At 40.2% G+C, this 21,778-nt stretch overlaps 1 protein-coding gene across 3 annotated transcripts in view; it reads right to left on the bottom strand.

Annotated features, from left to right (window-relative positions):
• Nucleotides 1–21,778, bottom strand: part of ttll7 (tubulin tyrosine ligase-like family, member 7) — a 71,607-nt gene that overhangs the window by 19,841 nt on the left and 29,988 nt on the right. For all 3 annotated transcript variants that reach the window (XM_088313374.1, XM_088313375.1, XM_088313377.1), the window contains exons 10-17: nt 17,715–17,809; nt 14,711–14,858; nt 13,445–13,518; nt 8,758–8,897; nt 6,191–6,273; nt 3,320–3,545; nt 1,172–1,467; nt 400–534 (exon numbers count right to left, since the gene is read on the bottom strand). In XM_088313374.1, the coding sequence (XP_088169500.1) occupies nt 400–534; nt 1,172–1,467; nt 3,320–3,545; nt 6,191–6,273; nt 8,758–8,897; nt 13,445–13,518; nt 14,711–14,858; nt 17,715–17,809 (1,197 nt within the window). The remainder of the gene's footprint in view (nt 1–399; nt 535–1,171; nt 1,468–3,319; nt 3,546–6,190; nt 6,274–8,757; nt 8,898–13,444; nt 13,519–14,710; nt 14,859–17,714; nt 17,810–21,778) is intronic.

The following is a 21,778-nucleotide window of genomic DNA, read 5'->3' as shown; positions in this document are numbered from 1 at the left end:
TGTTGTCACTGGGGTCCTGTGAAAGACAATGGGAGGCTGGTCAAGAGACGGCACGCTACTGTGCGGGCAAGAGAGCGGTTACAACTAGTTAGGCCATATTAGTGACCACACCTGGCCACATTGAGGTCTCTAGCAGAAAAGTGGATCACACATTTAGTAATCATTAAATATATCATTTGTAATTTAAACTGTAAATATATCTGGCACAACAACACTCTTAAAAATAAATAGCCCTGTAAGTTTTTTGACCAACTGGACTAAATTTAGATCAACCTTGACTTAAGTCAAGATGTATTTCTTGAAATTCATGTTTATTGTACATCCTGTCCATCTTCCCTTCTGATATGAGTAATTGTTACAGTTGCACTAGTGAAGATACAAAAGTAGTCGTCGGCTCACCTCATCCAGCACTGCCTCAGCCTCCTCTTCCGTTTTTCCAGGAAATCGGATCCTCATGGCAGTCAGCGCAGTCAGTGTGTGGCGAACAAGCTCTGACTCCTGTTCTTTATTCCTTAGGTTAATAAGTGGATCACCCTAAACACATTCAAAAGGAAACATATTATAGAATAATCAATTTAGAGTGTTCCTATATAACGTAACATCCTACAAGATGACATAATAGCATTTTACATGATAATTAATCATCGTCGCCAGGAGTTTGACTGTATGCAATCTTTTCTTGTGCTCAGGCAAGTCACCCACTGTTGCTTTATTGGCAATAATATTTAATTTTTTGGTTGATTTGATTAAAATGTGTCCCACAGCTGGTTAATTAATGTAACAATTAGAACTTTAACTCCCTGTTTTTATCAGAACAGTGTTGTTTAGCTTTCAAAAGTGTAAAAATTATATATTGTATAGGTGTGTCTTTTTAGTGTATGAATTTTGAACTCAGTTTTATTCCCAAAATTGAAAGAAAAAAACAAATTAGTCCCACTTGATTTCAATGTACCCAAACATTACCAGCACACTTGTTTAGCAGGGAGGAGAACATGTGAGCAGGCGTTAAATGACAGATGGCAAGATAATAGACAGTCATTGTCACAGAGGACATTTGGAAGGAGTCAAAATGACAAAATAGTTGTAAAGAAGAGAATATAATGTGTGTGTGTGTTTGTGTTTGTGTGGGGGTGTAGGTGTGTGTGCGTGTAAAGTATATTTGTGAGCTTACAATGTTGGAGTGAATGGTGCCCAGGCTGTTGCTGTGCGGCACACGGTGGGCAGAGCCACTGCGGCTTAGCGAATGAGAGCGTAGTGTCGCAGAGCTCGGCCGGACGAGGGTCGTGATGACAGGAACGTTAGGGGAGGGCCTAGTGGACAGAGCTCGCAGTTCATTGGGTGACGAGAGCGAAGCAATGGACCGAGGGCAGGAGATGGAGCGTCTGATAGGGCCGGAGTGAGTCGGGGAAACAGAAGGGGCTGGGCAGGTTTTGATGGGCTTGACCGTTGGTTTCCAATGCATCCGACCTGTGTAGGAACAGAGTAGAAAGAATGGTGACTTGTAAGGAGACTTGTGTCATAGATCTGTCTTAAAACTCATTGTAGTTCAGGGGACAAATAAACTAATTTGAAACAAAAAAAATGATGTCCAAGCCGCACCAGGCTATAAACTGCAGTTTTCTTTGTTGAAAAAAAATTGCTGTTCACTGCTGGAGTGTGGCGCTTGAGGGCAGATTTCAGAAATGTTTCGAAAATAAATGTCTGTAAAGATGTGTCCATTTAGATCGTATTCAAGAATCCAAGAAAGCTATTAGAACAGTCTTTGAATTAAATATACTTCATATTTGGTGATTTTGCATAAATTCCAAGATATTATTCAAGTAAATATCTGTTATAAGCTTTGCAAAAAATAGTAGTTGAAAAATGTGATTAATCACAATTTTTTGTAATTAATTAGTTAAAAAAAATAATGCCTTGACAGCACTATTTTTTATGTATTGTTATGTTTAACAAAAGGATGAATAGGAAGCAGTCACATCAACATTTTCCTCTTCCCCAACACTCATTCTCCTCTTCCTTACCTTGCGCCCATCACCTTGGCTTTCTCATCCAATCACAAGTCAGGACTCAACTGATACACATTCACAGTCTCACAGACACTCCAGTGACACTGCCAACAGAAGACGGCTACTGCTAATAGAAGTGTTACCAGCTATTGCAGGGCCTTCTGGGACTTGTAGAAACAAGGTGGACTATTACTAATTGGCTGGTTTAGATATAAAAATGTTATGCCTTGACAAGCACTGACCTTTTTAGGGGTATTAAAATGAAATTTTGGAATAGGCATCACACACACACACACGTACGCACACATACGATGAAACATACGTCAAAGCATACGCTGACTCTCTCCATCACCCGTGAAGCTCCTCCAGCTGGTCTTGTAGCCAGCGCACTTGTCTTTGCTATACATTTACTGCATCACATGTTCATGAGTGTGTGGCTGCTGAAGAATCCCTGCTTTGGATGCCAAATGAGAGCATTATGGAGCTTAGTCATTCAGCCCTTTGATGGCTTGGTGTGGAGTGGGTCTTGGCAGAGTTGCTGTCTTGCTCTCGACACACATCCACTCACAAGCTCTTTCACAGTCCAAATGTTTCACGTCTTTGTCTGCTATTTCATTACAAACACAGTAAGCTCATTTTGGGTCCTTTTTTTTTTTTACCCATACTCGCTAGGTGGAGTATTTTTTTGTTCTTTCGAACAAGGTCAACAGATGGACAGAGATGAAAGGCCTACTTGTGTATTAACGTAATATATGATCACTAATGAATCATATAGAGAACAAGGGGTAGGACGAAAATTAGGCCCATGTGAGAATATGTGATTGAGCATGTTTGCTGAACAGCTAAATTCACAGCTCACATGGCACATTTCAACAGTAAAATAATGCAATTTTCTTAGAAAAACATTAAAATATTTGTATATAATATATTCATTTTCCGTCCAATGCAATGACATCCAGCAAGAGCAGAATAAAAAATGCCTGTCAGATCAAAGATAAATAATGCTCAGATTTTATTGACACTTTGAGGTGTTCTTATTTAAAAATGAGTGTTAACAATATTGAAGTAGCACAGTTGTATTTTTGTCTCTATCATGCAGCAAAAAAAAAAGATTACATAAACAAAATGGAGCACAATTCTGCAGCACTGCAAATTACTGCCACAATAAGCGTATTGGTGTATTGGATATTATTATAAGCGGTGATGCATTTTGTGTGCGGGTGAACACATTGTGACCAGTAGAAACCCCCCGAATATTTTTACAGTAGTTACAAGTATTGTCGATATGCCATAAAAACAAGCTACAACTTTACCTGAGCGTTCAGCTAAATTCTTCTCCTTGCTCCCAAGGTCATAAGAGACTTTCTTCTCCCTCTTTTCTCCACTTCTTCTTCCCCCTTCTGTTTTTCGCCTCTCTTCCTCCTCTTCGTCCGAGGATGAGCAAGAGTTTTCAGCGCTGCTGCCACTTGTGAAGTCAGCCAGATAGTCCGGCCGTTGACGTCGTGATGTCTGGCTGCACTCCGGCATGGCGGTCAAGGGCTGAAAACATTAAAAGACATGGGTTGTAATAAGAAAATACAATTTAATACTCCAGAGGTTGGACAGTGAAGAAATGAGATCAATCTTACAAATTTTGAGTGACTTCAGCTCAGTGAGTATCTTAAAGTTTAGTCCTTTAAAGTGTTTTTTTTTCTTTGCCATTTTGTTTTTGCAGCTCAAAAGAGAATGATGACGACCAGAGAACTGGAAATTGAACTTATTGCAGAGTGGTTACAAAATAATCATAACCTTGTCCTGACTGCTAAGTTAAATATGTCTAAGTCGACATTAATTATAACAGAAGAAGTACAGAACAGAAAGTCTTTTTTTCTTTTTTCTTTGAAGCAGTCCGCTTAATTTTACACTTCTATGGAAGTTACAAACTACCGTATATCCTTTTTTTCCTTTGAGAAAAAGGGTATAGGAATGGAACGTGTTAGACTAAATGTACACATGATAAAAATAGCCGAGTGTAAACCACCCAGATTTGGGTGGGAAAAAATAAATAAATTCACTCACCAACGTACAGATTTGAAGGAGAATGTATATCTCATCCCCACACACTTAAACATCCTGGAAGCCTTCAAAGTCCCATTACCATCTGTCACTTGGCCCTTGTATTGACTCTATATGTAGTCATACAAAATTGCACATGCACCTTTTCAAAGCCAGTCACTATAAATAAAAGCACATATGGTTTCAGATCCAGCTGCATATGCAAAGTAAAATTCAACATAAATTGTCGCTAAGTTTTATCTGCCGTAACTAATGTAAATGTAGTGATTCCCACACCTGATGTCAAAAGATAAACTACACTAATCCTGCACAAACTAAAAAAAAAAGTAACGATTAAATCATGTGTCTAGCTACCATCCTGTAAGGCGACAAACTGATTAATAAAGCATGTATACATCTGTTATGTTGCAATTAGCATGTCAGTGCTGCCATGCCAACCAAACTAATGGGCAGGAAGTGATGAGGAAGGCCTTACACAGTCACCGCAGGCTAGTTGTGTGGGTGATTGATGGAGGAGGATGGGGACGGTAAGAGATTAAACTCATGAGGAGACAATAAAGAGGAAGATAAGAGCATCAGGTTAATAGAGAGACAAATTAGGAGGAGGGCGCAGCAAGAGTTGAATTAAGTGCGACTGGACTGCGTTTTACAAAACTCAAGCTATTTAGCATATGATCATCTGCATTGAAAAAAAAGTAACATATATTTCCGGGAATGCGTACAAAAAGGTCTAACCTTACCAGACAACCTGCCCTGTGCAAGGCCCTGATATGACTGTGATTTGTCCAGTCCATTTCTGTTGCAGAAATTCAGGAGGCTACTCGTTTCATTTTGATTTTATTTTCCATGTGTCAAAAGTAAGAAGCAGCCAGCTTGTAAACAACGGCATCCCACTAAGAGAATAGTGTAGGAGCTCGGATGCTAGCATGACAACATCAACAGTTGTATCAGAATTGGACAACATTTTATCATTAAAAGAAGCGCAAACAATAGCAGTTTCCCAATGGAAATAACGGTTTCGCTCTTTTCCAGTCTGGCTTAAGCATGACACTGGCGCATACATCTTAACCTGATTGTCTTTGAATGGATGTGACAGACAGAACATTCATCCAATACTCTTCTCACACTGAATTTCTATTTCCATTCCAATTTACGAACAGCGTCCATCAATTATTTCCAGATGGATTTGTGGAGCCCTTGAATGTGGACAAAGCCGTGAAAAACCCCGTATGGCTTGTCAGGTTTAAGTAAGCCAAGAAAAAGAGCTCGATGCAACTAAGAGAATGAAGAGACATATAGGAATGATGGAGTGGTTTTCGAGTTACATCCAAACAGGAAGAAGTCTTAACCAAGCAACTGCAAAAAAATGAAACTTCATATCCTTTCTGTCTAGTGTCTCTGGCTTCTCAAAGATCCTGTCTCCAATCACTATTTCTCACTCTCTTTTCTGGTTTTTGGTTCAATTTTCACCAGATGGTGTGTGAGCACGACACCCCACGGAGTAAATTTACCCGTCACAGCTCTTTCTTTCCCCGCCTCTGAATGTCTCTCTGCGCACATTCAGCACCAGCGAAAGTGACGCCATCCAAATGAACTTGGACAACAGTGATTGTGTCTAAACAAGTCCTTATTCTAGCTAATGCATCACTGAACTGCCCTGTCGAGTGAGTGTTCCAGCCAATTTAGCCCTCAAGTGAGGAATGGATGTAGATCTGCGGGAAGGGAAACGAATCGGATCGGGTGGGGGTATATGCTGAAGGGAGGCGAGCGAAGCAAGGTGATGGAGGGAGTAATGTGCTGTCGAGGGAAATCTTGGGGGCGTGGAGGGGCATGTGACAGAGAAAGAGGGCGATAGAAAGATAGTGTGGCGAGAAAAGGAGGCGGTCTGACAGCTGTCCCCTTGAGGCACTCGGGTCCTTTCTTTGGGCCTCTCAGATTCTTTCCTCTTGAGCCTAACACAGGACTCGGAATCACATCTGCTGTGGGCATTAGATCCATGCACCTGTCTCTACCGACCACCCTCCCCTACTCCCCATCGTTGTACTTTTACGAGGGGTCCCTGGAGGCAAGTGGCCTCTATTCTCCCTCGTCTTTCCCGGTTTGTATGTTTCGTTCTCTCGTTAAAGCACCTTAGGGCCACGTTGCCTTGAGGATTTGCCCATCAGCTTCTCGTCATCCAGTTCGCATTGCTCCAGCAGATCCAAGATGTCCTCTTCCTATACACCAACACATACCAAAAAAAAAAAAAAAATCAGATGATAACTAAAGGAATAATTTTAATTCTGGATACAGAGGTAGAAACATCAAATATTGAAGAAACATTAAAAATACAGTGGCACATCCAAAGTCGCATATAATCAAACATCTATTGCCTGGTAGAGGAAAAAAGCCAGAGCTGGACATGCCATGTAGCGCTCTCTGGCAATGCTGATAGAGGCTAAATTTAGCAAAGGTGATTCACAACCATCATGGATATGCTCGGCCTTTTGCCATTTGGACATTGATGAAATCGTGGCAAAGGTGACTGTGATGTTATTACACTATTTGCCACTCAAATAAAGAAGGATTTCTGTAAAAGGGTCTCTGGTTTTCTGTACTTGTGTTGATGTGAAAGTGTATTTTTTGCTGAGGCTTTTATTTTCTTCGAATTATTATGTTTGGTCTCAAGGGCATCATTTGAATCCATATACAATAGATAAACTCTTACTCTTTGGGTAGCGTGAGCACACTTCAAATTCCAAAATACAGATTCCAGGTAATTATTGCCAGTATTATTCCACAGAGGAACGATAATGGGTGAACGAAACGTTGAAACAAAAAGCTGCAAGCAGGTAACGCCTAATGTGAGATAATATTCTATAATATTTTGCAGGTTTTATTATAAACATAAAACACTGGCCACAACATTGTGGACACCCGCAAAATCAATTTCAACACTATTTTTTACCAAGATTGCCATTTGCAGATCAAAATGGATTCCTTCTGTGTGTGTTAGTGACCTGTTACCAGTGCTTTGTTATTGCGGGGGTAAAAAGTTCACAGACTTTATTGTACAGCACATCTCATCCACCAAAATTCCGTTTGGAGAAAACCTTTTGCTTATTGAGGTTTGTTGAAAGAGCAGTATTTTATATCTGTTCTTGGCAGGTTCTACCGTGAAATTCTCTGCCTCCACAACCTGGCCTCTACATTGACACAGGACATTAATTTCTCCATTTATTTCCACTATAATAAAACTTGGATTACAGCTTGCGGTTGTATGCCAGCCAGTCAAGTTGTGGCTTGTGCAGTACATAACATATGTCATGTCAAGACTTTAAGGGAATTTTTCAAAAAATGTAATATAACCTTTCTGTTTCCGGCTCATGGTGTTGAACAATGGTCTCAAAATTGTTACCTCGGAGAAATACAGGGTTGCTCCTTGTTCTAACTTTAAATAAATAATAAATAACAATAATCCAGAAAAAAAACACGGTGACACTTTCACTCAAAATTTTTAATCAGTCCATCCTGGAACGCACAGTAGCGCTTAATCCAATTGGAGGTAATTTTGATTTTTATTAAGATGGGTTTTGTTAGAATATATTACAAAGGCATATTAAGGCCACATTTATTGGCAAAAAATTCTACAATTATTGAGAATAAAATAAAACCACTTTTTTGAAGGTGTAATATGAGAATAAGGGCAGTATAGGTCTTTGTCACGACCAAGCACAAATATTGGCAATTTCACCTAAAAACTGATCATACGCATGATGTCCTTGATGTGCTCATAATATTAGACAGTCACTCTGAGCATCTTTATGAAAACGGTTAAGAGGCACAAACAAAAATTGGTTGGAAAAGACACCAAAAAAAGTGATCTGATGATGATAAGATGTCATTTGTCTTGACTCTATCCTGCTAAAATTCCCATCAGTCACAAGCTGTGCCTTTGTATGGGACAGCCCTGTTGTCACGCTATAACACTATTATCTGACTGCAGCGCCTCATTTTGTTCTTCTTGACTCATCTCCATCCTTTCACACTTTGAACAAGATAGCATCTCTGTGTGTTGACTAAATGTGCGCATTTCCTCTGCTTGCTCATGATTGGCATCTGTACAAAAAAAGAATCAGTTGAGATTCCGCCTTCAAACACAATAACATTCTAACAGACAAAATGTGACGGGCAAGAGGTGGATGTTTCAACAGACGCTGCAATAGTTGCACATGACATCTCTGTCAAGTCCTTTCAGATTACTCGGTGTGGTGTCAGTCCAACTGTCAAAAAAATAATTTTCACCATTCACTCTCACCGTTAACTATTAGTTATCAACTTTGAAGCCTTTTCAGTTTTCACGAACAGTAACAAAAAGGGGAAAATAAAACGGGAAGAAAAGGAAACATGATATGTGAAAAATAAATTGTGTCTCCCTGACTTTAAAAGCTTGCGTAGGAACAGACATACTGCATGGGGAGGGACTGAATAGAAAAAGAGAGAGGCAAAGAATAAATAATAATTCACAATTTCTTTGTTTTCAGCATCTTAATAGAATGATATAGTTGTCATCTGTGTTTGTTTGTGCAAGTTACATACTGTATGTTTGTTTGTGTGTGTATGGGCTTGTGTATACGTGTGTGAAAATGTGTGTATTTGTGCGTGCGAGTGTTTGTGTATGCGCACGCATTTGACAGTCACCCAGCCACCAAGATACGTGCCTTCATTTGTTTCAGAGGATTATTCATTTCCTTCTGAAGCGAGGCAGCTCGCCCAGCGAGGAAGGTCTGAAAGGCGGAAGAGAGCAGGCTTTCATACTTCTCCAACAGCAGTTTGTCGTCTGGGGGGTAAATACGCCTGTTGGCCACAGAGACACATACACAAAGAGAGAGAAGAGCACGGATAGTGAGGGTGGAGTGCAGCAAAAGGGAGAAAGAAGGGTCATCAATGCAAGGAAGAAAGAAAGGTGAAAACCAAAAGAGACCAACTTCTGAAATTCCGAGACAGAAAGAAAAGTTCACAAAGGAGAGTTGTGGGGGGGGAAAAGGGAGACAACAAAGGTTATGTAAAGGGAGGGAGGACAAGTGGTGACAGGAGAGGCTCAAGAGGGCTTACAAAAGACGATGGAGTGCGACCATAAGAGTTAGAGCTTCTGGCTCATCAGGCGAGACAGATGTAACCAGAAAAAGAGCCACAAGTAGTAGGAAGCAAATTAATTCATTTGAAACACAGTGGAAAATAATGAAGAGGCTGAAGAAATGTGAGTAGCACAAAAAGCAAACAAGTGGAAACCTTGAGATAAGAAACGGCATAAGAGTCAGTCATTCTTTTAAGTACAACACATATTTTTGCTGAGCTATCCACCAAACCCTCAAGACTAAACTAACAGCACTCAGTGTTTGTGTTAGGCCTGAGGGGATTAGAGAAAATGTATAAACCACAGTCTGCTTATCCAGAAACTACATCTGCCAACGTGTCCGAAGTCATCAGTTTAGCCATCAATTTAAAAACCGTAACTAATGACTAAACAAGCATGGTCAGTATCAATATGTCGAGTCAAACTGGACTTGGTTACAATTACAAGAACACAGACACCCTGAACGCAAAAAAAGATTAGAAGCTATGTAATATTAACACGGCGGCAGCTGCAGCCTCTCTCTTATCTTTCCTTGGCCAAATGTAATCCGAATATAGATTAAGAATTAATGTCATTTTCTTTTTTGGGGCAATGTATTTCCATGAGAGATGCAGGAGGTGCTATGGTTTTCAAACAAATGCCGAGCTATTCACAGTTTGTAAGAAGGGAGCCTCCAAATTAGAATGCCCTAAAGTCGTTGTTAAATGGAAAAAAAAGGAAATATGCCCCCAAAGTAGCACAAAAACCCAGCCGTCAAACTAGCAACTCTCATGAAATCTGCCGAGACCCCAGCAAATCTCGCCAGTCTTCATCTTGTCTCGTGATACTCTTGTGAACAACCGCACGAGCGAGAGGAGCAGTGCCGTCACTCCCTATCCGCAGAAGCGAATGTCTTTTTTCTACCTTTTGCAAATCAACAAATTGGAAAAGTTTTCAAAAATTCATGAAGCGAACCAACTCTACTTTACTTACAGAAGTTGTTACCATGCCTCCTTCACATTTCTTGTGCTTTGAATTGTGGGTGCTCAGGCTTCCTCCAGCATTCCAAAACCATGCATAATAGCCATAAGACACATATATATATATATATACATATACATATATATATATATATATATATATATATATATATATATATATATATATATGTGTGTGTGTGTGGGTGTGTGTGTGTGTGTGTGTGTGTGTGTACATATATGCGTGTGTGTGTGAATGTGGTGGTGACCACTCAATTTTCTTCCAAAAGCAGTCACTCTCTGACATTCAAGACACGTTTAACATTGCACAGATTCACATTCACATAAACTGTACTGCATCCTCATCATCTTTTCATCTTTATCTTTAGAAGAAAAAATCTGTATGTTTACAAAATACTTTATTTCATCAAAAGTTTAATCCTATGTAACTCAATTCTTAAGTGTGTATATTATTTTATGCCCCATATTATGAAACCGTCTTTTTGGCTCCTCATCAAGGGTACATTTTTGTCCTTTCTTTGTGAATACACAAATTGACACTTGCTAGCAGTGAACAGAAATTATAATATCTGAGCCAAGTCAGAAGTTATCACTTCTCAAAGAGCTCCATAAAACATGAGTGAACAGCAAAAGGCCACCACTTGAAGAGGTCTGTGTTGCATCCTTTTCCGAACATATGGACATTTCATTATCACAATGACTCTGCAATACTTTTAATGTAAAAGATGACATTCTCCTCTCCCTACAAGCTTCCAATTGCACTTGGTGATTCAGAGCCCATTTACGTCAGACTCTTCATTTCAGTAAATAGTGTCTTTCAGGTGCCCAACTTACAAGATGTTAAATGGACGCTGGCACAATCCAGCTGGCTCGTCTGCAACAAATGATGTTGGATTAATAACAGCCAAATGCGAAGCAGTGCAATCATCAGACTCCATTTTGTGCCAGGACACTGTTTGAATGCAAAGGAATCTCTCAAAAGACAATTTACGCACAACTGGCTGTTAATAACTATCTTAGATTTTATGAAAATTATCGCAAATAATACCATAAAAACATATACCGGCACACCTCACATACACTAAAGAATAATGAAAAATAATGCATACACTAAAGAATCATCCATCCATCCATCCATTAGCTAGACCGCTTGTCCTCACACGGGTGACGATGGGTGCTAGAGCCTATCCCAGCTATCTTCGGGCAGTAGGCGGGGGACACCCTGAACTGGTTGCCAGCCAAACGCAGGGCAAACATAGAGGAACAACCATCTGAGCTCACATTCATCCCTAGGGGTAATTTAGAGTGTCCAAACAACTTGCCATGCATGTTTTTGGAATGTGGGTGGAAACCGGAGCACCCGGAGAAAACCCAAGTAGGCACGAGGGAGAACATGCAAACCCTCCACAGGAAGCCCGGAGCCGGAATTAAACCCACGACCTCTTCACTGTGAGGCCATTGTGCTCACCAGTCTACCACCGTGCCACCTAAAGAATCATCTGAAAAAACATAAGTTGGTCCTCTCTTTGCAATAGCTACTCTTGGGGAGCCACTCTATCATGTGCTGTGCCGCGATTATCTTCCATTCTTCCTGAGCATTAGACAAAGTTGAAAGCAGAGAAATGTCCACGAGCTAGGAAAAAAGCTCAGCCATAAACGTTGGAACGTCAACTCAGGGCTGATGCATGCGTGCCACATGAGATAGCTTGATACTCAAGCGCCACCAGCAGACACATTATGCCCATGATTCAAATCCTTAATAGTGATCATTATTTCAGTAGATTTTTTTAAACATAAATTGTTATACTTTAGATTTTACTAACAATTAATTTGGCTCGGTAGAGGTTGGAAAAACGCGGAAGTTGAGTAATAAAAAAGGAGAAGAGAGGGAGGATCAGTGCTGGCACAATGTACCAGTGACAGTGTCTTTAGGCATTCTTGCACCTCTATGTGAATAGGATATTGTTTTGAAAATGTTGGCGCAAGGGGAACACAAACAAACAGAATATGTAGACAGAAATTGCAAACAGCCTGATTGCATTTTGAAACTGGAATATAAATATACAGACTGTCTGAGATCCCTTTTTGCATTGCCAAAAACTACATGACGGCAATCATATTTAGTGTATTTGAAATGTGCTGTGTGTTTGCGTGTGGGTGTGTGGGTGTGGGTGTGTGTGTGTGTGTGTGTTGGGGGGCTGACAGATTTATTTGAATGTGCAAGAGTAAGAAGGGAAATGGAACTGTGCAAGTTTGGGAACCTCTGCACGAGACTGTTCTTGTGTAAACATACAGTACCCTTATTGTTTCGTCAAACTGTGGCTGTGGGTGCCATGTGCGTGCATATGAGAGCAACATTTCATTGTCCGTGCAACTAATCCATCCATCTTCTATACCGCTTCTCCTCTCTAGGGTCGCGGAGGGGGCTGGAGCCTATCCCAGCTATCTTCGGGCAGTAGGCGGGGGACACCCTGAACTGGTTGCCAGCCAATTGCAGGGCACACAGAGACGAACAACCATCCGCGCTCACACTCATAACTCGGGGCAATTTAGAGCGTTCAATCGGCCTGCCATGCATGTTTTTGGAATGTGGGAGGAAACCGGAGTACCCGGAGGAAACCCACGCAGGCACGGGGAGAACATGCAAACTCCACACAGGATGGCCGGATCGAACCCACGCTCGATGCTGTCTCTCACTGTGAGGCCATCGTGCTAACCAGTCGGCCACCGTGCCGCCCCGTGCAACTAATCTTTCTTGATATTCAAAGGAGACACCTATTCCAGTTTACTGTCAAATGAAATTACGTCTGAAACAATCACGCATTTGGAAATCCATGTTCTGATTTTGTCCAAATAAAAAAATAAAACTTGTTGTTGAGTCAGATGGAGAGGTGGATCTGATCTATCAATGCGCTAACTCTGTAAAGCCGTCTTCCAAGGTCTCAACGAGTTAGCCGAGAGTACAGTATAATACAAGTGCGGGGGAGAAGGGATGAATTGCAGCAAGAAAGTAAAGCACACATACAGTGTCCTATTTTGTGTCGCAAAGGGAAAAAAATTGCCGTTAATGTAGTCTTTTCTTTTTCTACTTTACATAATGTTGACTAGTACAAACACAGTATAATTCTTGTGTCAATATACTCACAACCATTTCTGTCTGGGCTATCTGATTTCTCCTTGGAGATATCAAAGAAATCAGATGGCCCCATAATTGCAAGTGGAGCAGACATTAGCACGATGGGTGAGTCTCTCCTGGAGGGAAAGTCCTTGACAGTTTGTTTCTTCCTTACCTGTAGTTACCCAGATGTTGTTTTTCATGCGCCTCCCTACAGATCTGTTTGCGGACTTGCGCCAATCGTTCTTTCTAGGAGAGGGAAAAGGCGAAAAGATATATTTATAAAGGTGAAATTCTGCCTCATAGCACGTATAAATGCCTACTTGTCACTGATACCTTTTAATGTAGGTATTATTATGAAAGGAGAAAAGGTTTGCGTCAGTAACAGTGAGAACTAAGTGACATGTACAATCAATAGACCGACACCTGAATGTGCACTTCAAACGTCATGTCCCTTTTTAAACATAAGATATACTTTCGTACCACACGCTGATTACTGCTGTGGCTCATTCAAATGCAAATCAAAGAGGGTGCGAGGCGTGAAGTAATAGTAGTTATAGATGAGAAAAACTCTCTGACTGAAATATAATTAAATATTATACACTTGTCAAGGAAAAATTGGGCTTTCAGTGTCTTGTTTATTCTTTTTTTTTTATGGGCGGGCTTATATGTATAAATACCAGTTGTGCATTGCAATGTGTTTAGTTAATGTCCCTGAGGAAACTTTGGAATACATACTGACAAGTGCCTGTGAATGAACAATCTACAGCTATATTTGCGCATTGTGAACACTTCTGAAGAGCTTTTTAAACTTGCTTGACCACAGTTGCTCAGCAGATGTTCGACATTATTACGTAGCCAATAAAGTGGAGAAAAGGATACGAGGTGTTTCAGAAATGTTCCATATTTCCAACCGAAACCGAGAACTAGGGAGTTTTCCCCTCCAATGTGGGCCTTGCTATCAACCGGCAAGTCTAGAAAGATATCCTGCAGCGTCAGTTTTGTTCAGTGTGCGAGAAGAGGCGAGTTGCTTCACTTTGACAACGCACTTTGCTCGGAGTACACGGAGCATCCGACAGTTACTGACCAAGAAGAATATTGCCGAGTTGGAGCAACCTCCATAATCGCCCAAACTGGTGCCATTTTTTTCCTCTTTTGAGGGGGTCATCATGTGGGCCCGTTTTGAAGACGCAATCAACATCAAGATGGCAGAGCTGTGAAAGGTCCCACAAGACTCCTTTCATAAGAGCACAAAGGCCTGGCAGAGGAGGCTGGGAAAGTGCATTCGACTACAGGGGGATTACTTCAATATAAAAACTTGTTATTTGGGTTTAAAGCGCATTTTTGTCGCACCAGTCCTGTAACTTTTCTGAAACACCTCGTAAACCTACTTGGCTTTAAACTACATTTAAATGAAACATTTTCTTTGTTTGCAACTCACAAGCTCTTCTCGCCTGCGCTCCAGGGTGTGACGCTGTCGCTCCCAGTCTGATGAAGCAGCCGAGAGTTTCTTTACGGAACCATGCCCATAGAGTCGCCGCTGGGCCTCGGCTTTTTGCTTTGCAAGGTTGCGTTTCTTATCACTGGCTCTACATCGACACAAACAATAACAGACTCAATGTAATGTTGACTTAAAAACAAAAGGCACTGATACAGACATCACAGTGCAGACAATCCACTGATGAAGTATTCGTCCAAAATCACGGCGGAACAATCTGTTTAAGGACACATGCTAACCTTGGATTTTTCTCATATTTTCTTTTAATTTTTCCAATCGGAAATAATGGTACAGCTATTTAACTACTTCATTCTAGGTAACATTGTCATATACTTCACGCTCGGTCAAGTGTAAAATTAAGTTAAAATATTCAGTCTGACTTCACATCAGATGTGCCTCACATGATAACTTGTCACACAAGCATAAACACAAGTCAACAACTGGTCTAAAACGTAAAACCAATAAAACCATGTACCCTAACTTTGGCAACAAGTGAGAATGGTTTGGGGAATGCTGGACAAAAGCAGTGAGACATTACAGATCTGAGTCTAATGCACGGAGAGAACATGCAAATTCCACACAGGAAGGCCGAAGCCGGAATCGAACCCCGCATCTCTGCACAATGAGACCATGCCCATCGTGCTAACCAAAATGACCGTGCCGCCCAAGAATAGTCCAATCATTGTTTTTGTTTTTTTAAATATCATTGTTATTTTTCATTTTTTCTTTTATTAGTTTAGTTTTGTTTTAACAGCCCTCATCAGCACAATGGTGCTGCTTCAGGTTGCCTACTAAAGGATTGCATCGCTACATTCGCACTTGTAAACTTTGCCTTCTCATGATAATGCGACAAAGACACTAGAAACAAAAGAATAACACCGTGCGAAACATCGAACATGACAATCAAATATGTCGCAGAGACACAAACAAAACCACAAACAGAAGATGAACAAGACCAGACATCTAATTCAAGTAGGCCGTTGCTTGTCTGGAGAAAGGGCAATTCATTTTAGTCAATCTCTGGCCCTTTAAATTGGATATTGAGTGCCGTTAGGGAGGGGACAGAGGTTTATCAATGTCCATGCTTGACCGGGTCTCAATTGATCCCACATTACTATAGTTGGTGTTGCGAGCGGACTCGGGGACCACAAGCCCCCTCTGGGAGAAGTGAAGCCTTTACTATATAAAGGAGGATCGAGTGAGGGAGAATAGAACAAAGACCATGCTCACTTCAGCATGGACGTGAACATGTTGTCAAGTCGAAAAAAGCCATTCCACCACCACCACAAAAAAAAAAAAAAAAAATCTATGTTGAATCTGTACTGTAAGAACAGTACCAAGATCAACCATAAGATTATTTCACTTTTGAGACCGTTTTGATTAGTATGGACCTCCAGAGCCAATGGAGGAATCCATTTTTTTTTTTTCATCCTGCTGGATTTTTGCAACACTCACTATAGCTGACCCTACTGGATCTATCCTGCATTCGATTCATTAATTGTGTGTGTGCGTGCGTGTGTCTGTGTGTGCGTGCGGGGGTGTGCGTGTGTGTGCGTGCGTGCGTGCGTGCGTGCGTGCGTGCGTGACTTTGGAGCTGCAAAAAGTTAAGTGTACAATGATCAATTTGTGGGCAAGTTCATGACCAGAAGTCTGAATAGTAGGGAACTTCCTCAGTTGTTCCCAGTTCCCATGGGGAAAATTAACAAACAATTCAACAATTGTTATTCTTATACATAATTTTAATGCGAATGGGAGAAGAGCAGCCAGCTAGTGCATGTGGTTAGTAGTTCTTGGTTTGAATCACAGCTTGGATCTTTTTGTGAGGAATTTGTATGTTCTCCCGGAGGTCTCTCTGGGTGCTTTGGCTTGCTAAAACATTCCAAATATTAACTGAAGTCTAAATTATTCGTCAGTGTGCATGAAAGTTGAACAGTTGTCTATCTATGCGTGCCCTAAGACTGACTGAAAATAAGGCCGAAGTCAGCCCAGATGGTTTCTAGGTAACCCATGACCCTGAACACAATAAGCACAATAAGCACTTGGAAATGGATGGAAGATGTGGGAGATTCTCTCTCTCTCTCTCTGAATGTTCTTAACTCAAGTGTTGTATTATTCAGAATAATTCTGCCCAGAGGTGGTGTGCCATGGAGGGTACGTTTTTGAATGTTGCTCAACTCTCACAGCTGACGTCAGGACTGAAAGTAGTGCACTTCATTTTTCTTATTGCATGAAGATGCAAGCAATCAGCAACCATTTAAAAAAAACACATGCAGCATGTTGCCGCTGTCAAGTGGAAATCTTGAGGGTCCAAATAAAGGCAATTTTATGTTTTTCCAAATCGATATATTGGTCAATCTCCACCATGGTCGGTTATTTTTACAAATGATTAAGCAATATCAAATGTTGAAAATAAGTGTGGAGTGTCATTTGGTTGCCTCATGAATGAAAGTCTGTATTTTTTTTAGACAACGGATGAAAATAATGAGACTAAAAACATCCGACTAGGCCTGTCTCATTAAAAATCAATAGCTGTAGCACTTCGTTAAAGAAGGAAGCCCGGAAGTAGGTACATTCACGTGAAGATTAATTTCTGCCAATTACAATGTCTAGTCAACTCATTGTTTTCCTTATTGCATCATTAAAGCCTCTATCCCACTGAAGGGTGAACATTAACGACTATTGGCAGAAGTAGAAAAATTGGAGTTCACGCTCACGTTTGTTAAAAGTCGCAAACGTTAACCAAATGGTCTTCAGACATTCGGCAGACGTTCGCCCGTACTTTTGTTGTCGCAAGGGACTTGTTTTAAATGTCCTTGCGAAAAGAAAAAAAACACTACTACTGTTGGTGATCATGTTGTAAACAACAGCCTTTTCTCTTATTAGGGACTTTCTGCAAGTGCAAACATAGATGCTGATACCAAAATTGAATTGTGTCAAAGAACATTACCTAATGTTGAGTAGTTTCAGAGCGTTGAGCAAAACTCCTTTCTTGACATCAAAATCAATCTTCTGATCCGTCCCAAAGCTCGGAGCTCGATTGATCTGTTAGAGAGAGTAGGAGTGAATATATATCATCTACTTTTGTCATCCAGGTCATTGTAAGCATCACCTATTGCTTTTTCTCAAATTGAATCGGCCAATTGCAAAGGGCAGCTCTGAAAAGAGAAGAAACTTTTCTGGTCAAAGTAACACAAGAGTAAAATGAAAGGGATACAGTACCATGAAAGAGTATTCATACCCCTTGAAGCGCATTTTGCTACACTACCACCACAAAGTTATTTTTACAGATTTTTAGGCAAATAATGTGAAAATTTAACTGTAAATTTATATTCAGCCCCCAGTTTGTTTGTTTTTTGTTTTTTTTAACAATCAAACGATGCATTAGACTTTCCACACCTTTATCCCAGAACTGTCTTGGCGAGCGCCTTTGTATTCATGGTTCTGTAATTCACTTTGTTCTCTGACAAACTGGTATATTCATGCTCAGAGTCTAATTAGATGACCACTGAAGGAAATTGGTTGCCTTGGATTATAATTTGGGGTATGCTGAATACAAAAGCACTCTATAAATTTCAGATTTTAATTCGCTTAAAAATGTAAAAAAAAATATATATATTTGCCCAGGTGCTAACTTTGTGTTGGTTTATCACAGAAAATCTCAACAAAATGCACTTACAACGGGAATGAATACTTTTGCAAGGAACTGTACATTTCTGTTTAAATGATACAGTGAGCCTTACCATTTAAAACAGAGTAAGCAATGCCAGACCAAAGTAAATCCTACACTCTAAAAACACCCAATTTGAGTGTAAAACGGACCAACCAAATGTGGTAAATTTGAGCCACCATCCAAATAATTAGGCTGTTTAGTACAAAACTAACAATTTGCTGCAAAATTAACCTAGAAAGTTGGGTCACATTGACCCAAGTAGTGGATCAGTTATTTTTGATCCAACTGTTTTTAGAGTGTAATAATGCAACTATAAGGATTGAAACTGAATTCACATTAGTAATATTCCTGCATGAAAACATCAACAAATGATATTTTATTCCCGTCATATTCAATCAAGAGTTCTCTCAGAGCAGCCAAGCAACCTAATAGCCCAATTAGACTGCAGAATGTTCAATAAACCTGAATACCCGACAATTGTCCTTCATATGACAGAATAAGTCATGAATGCCTGTGAGGATGTCAGCTTTGTGCTCAATTAAACAAGCACAGATTTCACACTAAGTCCATTTGTCACTAAATTGAGTTGCAATCGTAATTATTTCACTATTCATATTTTTGTCATATTTTGTCTTGGCAATGTGCCATGAGATTATTCTAATGCAAAATGGGTGCCTTGTCACAATAAAGGTTGGCAAACAATGCAATAGCCAACGCGTTCTTTGAGGATAAAAAGGCCAAATCACTTGGAGGAAAAAAAAAAAAGAAAGATCCTTTGAAAAATATTGAAAAACAGTCCAAGGCAATGTCACATATTATATCTGGTATAACACAAAACACAATACTGGACACAACTATTCTTGCTTTCACTTTGTTTTCCAAGGGGGAAAAAATGAAGGTGTCACAGAGGCAGCAAGGGCATCATCTTCTTTTTATAAGTTGTTTGCATTTGGAGGATTTTATAATTGATCACTGAAGGTGTAGTGCTTCACGTGTCTGACTTGTGTGCCGGCAGCGTGGCTTCAGGTCCCACTCAGTGATGGTGTGAATGCTTGTCTTTCTTTCAATGTGCATTGAAATTGACAACTGAGCTCCAGCTCCCCATGACCCTGAACATGCGCTATAGAATATGAATGGATGATCTTTATATTTATGATTGCTTTAAAGCAGCTATATTGGAGTTTTTTTTTTATTCTTGGCTGTTATCAATTTATTGCGTATTAACGTGTAACAGCAATTTATATTGCGAACCTGTTGAGGAAAAGCGGTTCGGAAAATGAATGAATGATAATGAATAATAATTAAATGAAGGCAAAGGCAGTCAACGCCTATTAATAGGTACCTGATAATGAAATTGTAATAAGTGATATTGAAAGTCAAAATCTCACAATGCTTGATGTTGTTTGGCAACAATATTGAAATAAACATTGTCTGAATATTTTAAGGTGTAATGAACAATAAATAGAAAAAAAAGCAACAAAATTGAACAGGGTCATCGGTAGCATCATTATTGGATGTCTACAGGTCCTCAATGGTGGTAAAGAAAATATTGTTTATTTATGGGTTTAAATTGTGAAAGTGTGTGACGTGTTTCCCATGATAAGCGCTTGTAGGTGGATGGGTGGAGGAAAATGTGTGAAGATGTTTATGACGCAAATCTGAAAAAAAACAAAAAACAGTCTCATCAGATTCAAGTTGAAAGAAATTGAGTCAGGTCGATATTTTAGTCTGAAAATCCTCTTTTCGTAAAGCTGTTAAGCATCCAATGATGGTCATATTGCAACAATATCTACTCATGGGTTTAAGAAAAAGAAGTACAAAAACAGCATCAGAGCTTTTGGAACCATAAAGATTTTTGAGAAAGAGCCCCTTTACAGAGATGTACAATGTCCTTGGCACCCTGGAACTCCATCCCTCTTTCTTCCTCCTCTGAACGAGTCTTTACTAATCCTCACACAAAGGTGCTTACTGTGCTGTGACAGATTGGGGAACAAAGCTGTAAAATGATATTTCACAAGCATAACTGAGCTCCCAGGAACTGACCGAGCAAGGTTGTTGACCGTGTTTGACCGTTTCCAATAGTGAGGCAGGTTGCTTTTTAAAAAAAAAAAAAAAAAAAGAGAGAGCGATGCGCCAGCACAAAAACAAAGTGTAGTGGCATTGTCAAACTGCCCTCTCCATCAACAACAAATTGTCTTTCATCAACACTCTGTGACATAATCTCAGCAATCACAATCTTCTGTTCGATACATTGTTGTATTTCATGGAATTGCCAAATGTAAAGGTTATTAAAAATAAATAAATGAATAAATACATACTTTTTTTTTAATCCATTAATGGTCAGTATAGCCTGTCTGTAGCAATGAGGCATTAGCCACTATGCAAACCATAAAGAAAGTAGGACAACAGAAATGTAAAGACTGGAATGAACTGGCATTCATGTTCCAGTCTTGAATGAATGAATTCACAGGAAGGTTACAGAGTATGTCGCACGGTCGCATGTGCTTGTCTATGCAGCAAAAATTTAGAAGGAAGAGGGCAAGATGCTGTGACTTAATGAACAGCTGACGACAGACCCACAGTTTGACCTACAGTACCTTACGAAACGGTTCGAAAGTTCTGTTTCTATTTAAGATCTCCCTAATATGACAGCCAGCATGAAAAGGAAGAAGGCTTTAAAGTGCCTATAGGAAAGAGGCAGACTGGCTGTGATCCCGGGGACCGTTGTCTCGTTACTTGTCTTCATTTCTTAGTTTGATTTCTGGTGTCAAGCTGTCAAGGTAGACTGGCATGGCAGCACTTGCTGCGCCTTTCTTTGCTCCCGTGCGGTCTTAGTCTCAGCCTGCCGCACTTGGTTAGTTTCTCCAACCTCTATCCTTCTTTTAGCCCATTCCGCCAACTTTCTGGTTGCTACCTTAATCTTCTGTATTCCTCCGTTTCCCTTCCCTGGTAGAGGAAGTCTGGCCAGTCTGGTTCTAATGAACCCCTGCTGGCTCCCAAAGCCCCCACTCTGATTTCCTTAAGTGACTCTGGCAGTATCTTAGAGGAGCCCTTGGTTGCTCCAAGACGCATTCAATAAAAATGTCAGATGAAAAGATTAGACGCTCCTTTTACTCCAGCTTTGATTCCTTTTAGCATCGGCATGACATCAATGTCACCCAAATATCACTTATGTAGTCGAACAGCAGCATAAGCATGCGGGAAAGTACGTATCATGTCAGTAACTTTTCGCAGGATAGCTTTATCCTCTTATGATCACTCAGTTATGCATGACAAGATCAGAGGTTGAGCGGAAAATTGTTAAAATTCTCGATACTGTCTTTTTTTTTCCATTTTGCTCT

Source organism: Idiotropiscis lumnitzeri, chromosome 13 (genome assembly GCF_059441095.1).
Source record: "Idiotropiscis lumnitzeri isolate Australia: NSW breed Sydney's pygmy pipehorse chromosome 13, RoL_Ilum_1.0, whole genome shotgun sequence".
NCBI lineage: Eukaryota > Metazoa > Chordata > Actinopteri > Syngnathiformes > Syngnathidae > Idiotropiscis > Idiotropiscis lumnitzeri.
The sequence above is the reverse complement of the archived record's forward strand: the minus strand, read 5'-3'. Positions and strand labels throughout refer to the sequence as shown.